Here is an 8,813-nt window from a genome sequence, read left to right as displayed (position 1 = left end):
GCTTTTATCTGTTTATTTGTCTATGAAATGCTGACGGAGATAGAGGTATAGAGGAATGGTAGTATGGCACTTAGATTTAAGATTAAGTTTAGTTAGGTTTAGATACTCTTAGAAAACCATCTTTTATGGCTTCTATTTAATACTTTAAGCTCTATAATCTGAGTGTCGGCATTCTAGGATTGCCTTTGGCATTCCCAGGACCTTATATATTATGTGTGTGGCACCTTTACCATACTGAGAACCTCTGGTTCTCACCCCATACTATGTTGTTGTTTTTCAGATGCAGGTTGAGAGGCATCTCGTTAGGCGTCTGAACTCCTGAAGCGAAGTGGTTTCTAGGTTATTTTGTTGTACAGTGATGTATATATATGTACTTAGCTTTCTCTCCGCATAACTTGTTCTTTTTTATCCTCTTAGAGGTTTATGAGGAGACAGAATTTTGTTTATGTACATTTGGGGTTTTGGATATGTATATATATGTGTGTGTGTGTGTGTGTGTGTGTAAATATTCTCCGGCCAGCCTTGACTTCGCGGTTGAGTTAGGAGCTCGTTATTTTGTATCTTTGGCACTCTATTCCTACTTTTATTATCTTATGTTTGATAGTTATAGTTTTTTTAGCACGCAACTTAACTCGTTTCGTGAGCGTTGAGATTTTATTTTGCGATTTTTATTTCATCTATTCTTCAAAATTCCTAGTATATTATAATCTTCCTGCTATTATATGTATACATTATATTGTTGAGGTCGTAATACCACACCACCTTTGTTTTACGGCTTAAGTGTAAAGCTTAGTGTGGTAGGGTGTTACAACGCGTCTGCCGTCTTGCCCCCGACTATCGTAAACGCAATAGGCACAATGTTTTGATTCCTATCTTGTGCAACCGCCACTAGAAGTGCACATTTATATTTTTCGTACAGGTGTGTCCCATCAACCTGCACCAATGACTTGCAGTGTTTGAATGCTACAATACACGAATAGAAGTTTCAAAAAACGCGATAGATAACTCTTATACCTTGAACCTCCTCACTCTCGCGGTAAACGGGGAGTGTTTTGATTTGAACATGAGACCTTGGCATCTTCACAGTCATTACTTTCAACCATACTGGCAGAGTCTGCTAAGAAACTTTCCAATCACCGAAAACTTTTGCTACAAATTTCTGCTTTGCCAACCAAGCTTTGCGGTAACTTAAAGTGTATTTGAACTAGGATTGAACTTCTGCAATAATAGAATTTACCTTTATTGACAGGTTTGCTTCGACCAACGGCCTAATAGCATCTGCAATTGTGTCTGAGTCTAACTTGTCATGATCTTGTGAAATCATGCTCATGGTGCACGTGTGTTTGCCATTGTATCTCCTGATCTCCTAACAAGCTTTCTTTCGAATCAAGCTAGCTCGGATAAGCCAATCGCACCCTGCACAATAACCCTTGCATTTCGCATAGAATATCCGCGGCTCAGACTCATACACAGTGTAATCAACTCCTCTAAAGATAGTGTAGGTTTTTATTGCAGATATCACCAACTCTTTAGAACCAAATTCCATTATGATACTAAACTCAACATCTTTCGCTGCAACGTTGCCTTCACCTACGACATGCGAACCACCATCAGTCAAATAAGGCAAATAAAATGCACACGGGTAGTAATTTGAATTAATAATCATAACATACTCATATTCGCATACTCAGGAAATTCTGAGGCATGCATGGCTTCGAGATTTAGAGTCCGCATAAAAGACGAAACACCAAAGGGGTGCTGTCTTACAATCGCATCCGCTTCATTTTGTACTGCCGGATTGCCTGCCAAGTCTCCGAATCGTTTTCGTCATCGACTTCGTAGTTAGTTTCGAACTCCTCTTCACTGTCGTTGTTATCTTCTTCCCAAGCTATATCCCTGAGCTCATCAACATTGACCTCCTCACCAACCGCGTCCAGCCCCACTGTTGTTCGAACTCAACATACAGCTCTATCATCGGCACGTGAAATCGAATTTGTTGATAAATGCAGAACATCTGCTGCATACTTACGTCGTTAGTGATGGATATTATTTGAAGCTGTATCGGCCCACCAAATACTTATACAGGATTCTTGTATAACATGTTGCTCACCCTTTTCGAAATGTGACTTTGTATGTTATCACAATGACTATTTTGCAACTCTACAAAATTCATGGTGCATGGAATAGCTTGAAAATGGATATTCACAAACAAAAGTCACTCTTTCGCGTGTGTTTGGTATAATCTTTCCATTATAATACACTCGCAAATTTGCAACACCTTCCATAATTTCAACCTCACCTAACCCGACTTTTTTTACACAAATAACGGTAAAAAAAATTCACAACTATGACATATACGGAAGAGAATGGAATAGAAGTAGAAATAAAGTGAGGGACTCCAAATGAACTCCGAATCGTATTTATAGACAACACTCTTGATTAAAATATTTTTTCTCCTAAAAACGCAACCTACGATTTGCGTCCTTAAAAAAAACTAACACCAAAAAAAATGCAGCCTGCGTTTTGTTGTTTCAAAAAAATCTTAAAATATTGTCCATCCATAAAAATGTAGAATGCGTTTGGACCAAAAGAAAATTAAAAAAAATAATAACGTGAAAACAATAAAATAGAGGCTGCGTTTTATTATTTTGATGAACAAAAGAATATAAAAAACTATTGAAAATAGTAAAATGCAAGTTGCGATCTATACTAACACCGTAGCAGTAAAATTTTTGTTCATCCGTCTATTTCATTGCACTACATCATTATTGTTTTCGTATAAAAAAAATGAGCCTAATTTTATTTTGAAAATTATACCAAATATCAATATTATACCTTTTCATAAATTAAAAGTTAAAAAATAACTTATGAACCTATCCAAATAAAAATAAGGTTTAATTACTCTGTTAGTTCCTATAGTTTCACCAAATTTTTAATTAGGTCCATATACTTTTTTTCTTTCAATTGGGTTCTTACACTGTTTTTAATTTTATAATTACATCATTTTTATGTTAAAAATGTTAAAATTAACATAATATTTTTACCAAAATACATGCGGTCAAAGATTTAATTAAGTTTTTAATTATAAATACCTTCAATTTGCAAAGAAATATTCAGTTAACTCTAATATTTTTTACACTAGAAAGTACTTAATTACAAAATTAAAGAAGTGGAAAAATTAGGTCCATATACTTTTTTTCTTTCAATTGGGTTCTTACACTATTTTTAATTTTATAATTACATCATTTTCATGTTAAAAATGTTAAAATTAACATAATATTTTTACCAAAATACATGCAGTCAAAGATTTAATTAAGTTTTTAATTATAAATACCTTCAATTTGCAAAAAAATATTTAGTTAACTCTAATATTTTTTACACTAGGAAGTACTTAATTACAAAATTAAAAAAGTGTAGGGATCCAATTGAAAAAAAAAGTATAAGAACCTAATTAAAAATTTAGTAAAATTATAAAAACTAACAAAATAATTAAACCTAAAAATAACCATGGTTGCATTTTAATCTGATATAACCTAATAGTAGTTGTAGAAGCACTAAAACCCATGCTTTTCATTCCATTTATTAATTTTCATCCCAAGTTTTTAATATAAAAAAGATTTAGCTAATATGGTATATAATAAGATTATTAATAATAAATACATAATAAATATATATCTTTTTAAATTTGTAATTTTTAACATATGTATTTAGAATATAAAATAATAAAATTTATAAAAAAAAAATGTACAGGATCCAAAATCTACGCTGCAACACGACTTCTAGAATGCAGATGTGTTGCTACTTGCTAATGGTCATAGAAGGGCTATGCTTAGGGGTAGCAAACGGTCAAAATCCGCTTAATTCACAAAAAAAAGATAGATAGATTAAAAATTTAAAATCATCAAATTTAAAAGTTTGTCTAATTTACACTATCTAATTCGTGAATTTTGACAGACTTTAATAAGATAGGATAGACTTTTTTGGTGGGCTAAATATTTTTTTTATATAACTGTTTTTTATAAATTTTTATAATGTTATTGATTTATAATTATAAACAAAAATATTTATTTATATATTTTGGATAATATTTATTTTATTTTGGACAATATTAATTTTATTATTTTATTTTAAAAAATTTAATTTATAATTATATTTATTACATATTTATAATATAAAGATTTTAATATTTATGAAATTAAAAATTATAAATTTATTGAAATAATTATGAGATCATATATATATATTATTTAATATTTAATCATTTATAAAAAAAATATTTACGGATTTAACCCGCCAGCCCGCCGTTAGACAGAACGAGGGAAGAATTCAAGACCGTCTTACTAAGTAAAACAAGACGGCTGACAAACTTTTCAGACGGAACAAACTTTTCCATTTGCATCCGCCTACATTCTAAAAACGTTAGTAAAATGAGGCAAACCCCATTATTACTTAGAGTCTAAGACCATTCATTTCAAAATAACATAGAATAGAGAAAATTCCAAAAGCCAAGATACATATAATCAACCATATAATTTTGACTCATTTGCTTGAGATATGACTCCTACTATCCGCTTTCTCTAAAGTTATATTAACACTTTCGAGAAAAAAGCACATTATTAATCATCATTAAACTAAGATAGTAAAACCCACAAATAATACGTATTACAAATTTAAAAGAGATTAAAGCATCACTTTACCACTTTACTAATATTGTCACTTTAGAGGATCTTTTTTCTAATTCCTAATAAGTGAAAACTTTCATGCAGCTGTCTTTATGTGAAATTGATATTTGAAAATTGTTTAATGATTTGACAAGTTTAATTAGATTATCTAAATCATATAATAATTTTCAACTATCAACTTCATATGAAAATAGCGTCTTCATCGTAACAATGACCTGATAATGGTCAAGATGTAATGGTCAAGATGTAAAGACATTGACATACCTATTTATAACATCCAAGAGAGGGAGAAGATGAAAAACAGAAACAAATAAAATAGGAGTTGAAGAGAAAGGAAAAGTGTACGTGTGAAGAAACACAAGAACACACCAGGTCCTTAAAAAGTGCACCCTTAAGGTTACAAAAACAGACTGAAAATTTTGTTGGCAGATGATAAACTACCTCATGGACTTTGTCTACATAAGCCAACATTGGATAACTCCTCTTTAACAACCCACAAGAGATGCCTTGTTGGTAAAAACTGAAAGCCTATGAACAAGATATGTACCTTAACGAGGAACACTTCTAATGAGGACCAACTGAAAGATACAAACACTAGATAATTCACAGTTGAAATTAGGAAGAGAGAAGGGGTTAAAAGGAGGCTCAATAGAAAGCCTATCCCGACCATGGTAAAATGGAAAATAAAAGGTCGTCCTGGAGCTATATATATGAAAAAGAAAGTAAAGGCAGGTTTGTGGATATGAACAACTTGCACTTCAAGTATGCAGCACAAATGTCAAAAATTTCAGCTACTCTTATCTTTTCTACTCATCCCAAATCCTGATACTTCCAGCTAGCGCATCTCTCAAAGGAAAACCTGCTTTGAATATGATCTCATTGGAGGGAACTATAATGAAAGCCGGATGCCTTGCTCTTCCCTATCAGTGGAAGAGTGGTTTTTTTCTCTCTCAGCCATGAACCTTTTATATGGGACAAAACCTCTCCCACAGGTTTCAGTTCTCATTCTAGGCCTTAGCTTGGATGTTGCTCTAGTTTCGCTTGGAACAATATGGCTAGGAAGTTCCGATTTTCCTTCCCCCTTGCCAAAGCAATGCACATTTATGTGTACAGGAATTGGTTTGCATGCCTCAATTGATGAAGGTGAGGGTCTGCATGTGTTTGTTACCGATAGAGTCATCCCGAAAAGCTTTACAGTCTGACCAAATGATTCTTCTACCATGCTTGCTTTGATTTCTTTCTTGGATATCTGGATGTTACGATAAACAAAATAGAAAAGGAAAAGAATATGACATCATATATCTTTTTCTAAGGATTGCCAATATGACATAGTATTAATATTGGAGTCAATAGAATGAATTGGAATTGTAAGTACCACAAGAGGGTTCTCATTGTGAGCTGAATCGGCATTTAGTCCAGCTTCCTCGGATGGGGTTTTAGGTTCCACAAGTGTAAATCCACTTGAATTGACCCCGCTAACGGATGACATTGGGGATAAGCTTCCGTTAGGTGTATCTGAATCTGAGGAACCATGACTGTCTGAACCAACCCCAGTTAACACTGACTTGGGAGATTGGTTCTCTTGATCAAAATCTGCTTGTGACTTCAGAGAATTAGACCTGTTCGGCTGCTCTTTGGCGGAAGTTATTTTATTAGGAGTCCCTACTAGCTTACGGGGGTAAGGATGCATCGGCTTTCGTTTTGGTCTTGGAGGAGGAATTTCAATTGACTCTGCAGAGTTGATAATCTTACCACTAGAGTCACGGAGAACCTGCCATGAATATATAACATAGAAGAGTTAAAGTGAATTCAAGCATAGATTAGTTAACCCTTCAATACCAAAGAAGATATTACTTTGGATACACAGTGGTCATTAACATTCAAACATATTATGGTTACTAGAATAGAGCAGTAAACCTTAGAAAAAAACTTCTGAGCATGACTTCGAATCTGAACAGCAGTCTTTGTGCCAACATGTTCTGTGGTGAAACAATAGAGGACTCCAAAACTTTAGAACAACCACAATCAAACTTCTTTAATGCTTATTTATATCTTTCTTTGGCTAGAAATCCTAATAGTACACACTACACACTCCATAGAAAATGAAGTTTGAAAATTAATGATACCTTCGATACGACGCCAGGCCCTGCCATGTAACTTTAAAGCCTCAAGGAACTTCTTGTGCTCTTCATCCGTCCACCTCTCTCTTTGTTTCTTGATGGTGTACGGCTTCCTCACCTATTGAAGTACAGAGAAACTTGATCAAAACAAAGATGACGCCAGCACACAAAAATCAAATCTTAACATGCCAAAGCCACCAATAGATGAGAATCTAGGGAGAACCTTGAGAGCACCATCATTTGTGGTTGAAAACTGGTCTTTGAGTTGAATATCTGTAACAGAATGCAGTTCAGAACCCGAAGATACTCCATTTCCTACTGGAGGACTACCCTGTGATGTGTTAACTCGATTTTGATCCTACATTAGATTCAAACAGCATGTATATAGTTATAGTGTGATCATTATTAATTCATAACAGGAAATCATTTATCCACCAGTCATTAATCTTCCACGAAAATTCTTCACTTCACGTGAAAATACTTCCAAAAATTAATCAGTAATGAAAGCTTCTGCATTCTCTAAAAGGGAGGAAAGCAAAGCAGGTTCCTGCTCCTAATAAATTGTTTCTTGGGGCGAATCATTTAAAATTTACACTATCGTGAAGGAACGAAACCCATCTATATTTGACATTTGAAAACAGAAAAACCATAACATTAGAGTCCTATGTTTCCCATCATTTTGTCAAAACTCTGCTACCATTGACAATTTCAACTTCCACATGAACATGAGACTATGATAATATGTATAATTATCTATTATTGTTTCCATCAAAGGCCAAAAAAATGATATAGCAGGGAAAATTTTATACGTACTTGAATGGCCATAACTGCAGAAACCAGTGCTCAAACTCAAAAGTGCCAAGCTTTCTTCAACTTTGTCTTCCCTCGTCCAAAGACAGAAACAACAGACACCAAAAAAGCCACTCTTTGCTTACTCAAATCCCCACCCAACAATAGTATGGTCTACATAAACAATCAAATGAACAAATTTTGTACAGAAAAAAGGACCTTCTTCCCCAGTTCCATGTCTCACCACTTTCATCAAACACCAATTTTCAGCTAAAAAACTACATACAGAACCCTCTTGGCTATAAGATCCGGTGATCCCGCACTACAAAGCATGTTCATGAAAAAACAATAGTATCCACACAAATCTGGATCCTTTTGTATAGAGAACCAAGAAAACTCATCAGAATCTTGTTTGCAATATAGAAAAGCGGAAATGGAATGAGTCACCAAAAATTGAAGGAAATTGTGAGGGAAAATAAGCAAAAACAATAGGAGGAGATATTCACAAACACCTTGCAGGCAGAAATAGAAAACAGCGGGTTTCTTTTTTTCGATCACCGGAGCAACCAAACTCGTCGTGAATTGGCACCGGTGATCAATGTAATCAAGCTCCTAAACACACTCCGATGAGAAATAACCAAAATTGTTTGGTGTAAACTACAGAGAGAGAAAGTTCTAAGCTTTGAAACGTTAGGAGGAGAAGAAGTGAAGAGAAGAGGAAGATGGAAGTTACAAGTGAAATCTCTGACTCTCGAGAGGGCTCTCATGGTTGTGAGAAAAAAACGAAAAAGAAAAAGGGGCAAGGAGAGGGTGACTGGTGACACGTCAGATGCTTGATTTCTATTTTCATTTTACTTGAAAAAAAGAAGTCATATTTTTTTAAATATTCTAAAAACAGTATTAATAAATATTTTAAACGTATTTTCAAAAAAAATATATAAATAAAAATACTTTTTAAAATTCCAATAATGTAAACTGAAGAAAATTTTTTTGATAAAATATTTTTCTGTAGTACTAAGTATACAAATGAACAAAAAATATAGCATTTTTAAACATTTTTAAATTCATATTTTTAGCAATTAAAAAGACAATTATTAACTAAACTCGATTTATTATTCCGACATCGAAATCTCGAGAATTCAAAGGAATCTTGTGGCTCATGTCAAAGGAGTTTGCGCACACGTGGCGTTCAGTGGTGGCGTAGGTTCCTCGCTTTTTTGAA

At 33.7% G+C, this 8,813-nt stretch overlaps 1 protein-coding gene across 1 annotated transcript; it reads right to left on the bottom strand.

The window, feature by feature from the left end:
- Nucleotides 1-5,009: 5,009 nt before the first annotated feature.
- On the bottom strand, nucleotides 5,010-8,332 carry LOC130935970 (protein REVEILLE 2-like). Its single transcript, XM_057865915.1, has 6 exons — nucleotides 7,616-8,332; nucleotides 7,026-7,160; nucleotides 6,809-6,920; nucleotides 6,600-6,661; nucleotides 6,058-6,453; nucleotides 5,010-5,931 (listed from the first exon to the last, which is right to left on the bottom strand). The coding sequence occupies exons 1-6, from the start codon at nucleotides 7,625-7,627 to the stop codon at nucleotides 5,572-5,574; spliced, it is 1,077 nt and encodes a 358-aa protein (XP_057721898.1). The 5' UTR covers nucleotides 7,628-8,332; the 3' UTR covers nucleotides 5,010-5,571.
- Nucleotides 8,333-8,813: the final 481 nt, after the last annotated feature.

Source organism: Arachis stenosperma, chromosome 6, assembly GCF_014773155.1.
Source record: "Arachis stenosperma cultivar V10309 chromosome 6, arast.V10309.gnm1.PFL2, whole genome shotgun sequence".
Lineage (NCBI taxonomy): Eukaryota > Viridiplantae > Streptophyta > Magnoliopsida > Fabales > Fabaceae > Arachis > Arachis stenosperma.
The sequence above is the reverse complement of the archived record's forward strand: the minus strand, read 5'-3'. Positions and strand labels throughout refer to the sequence as shown.

Coding starts and splice junctions, on each gene's coding strand:
- LOC130935970 (XM_057865915.1), bottom strand. Junction 6,662..6,808: donor GGCCTGGCGTCGTATCGAAG/GTATCATTAATT, acceptor GTTTCACCACAG/AACATGTTGGCACAAAGACT. Junction 5,932..6,057: donor ACAATGAGAACCCTCTTGTG/GTACTTACAATT, acceptor CGTAACATCCAG/ATATCCAAGAAAGAAATCAA.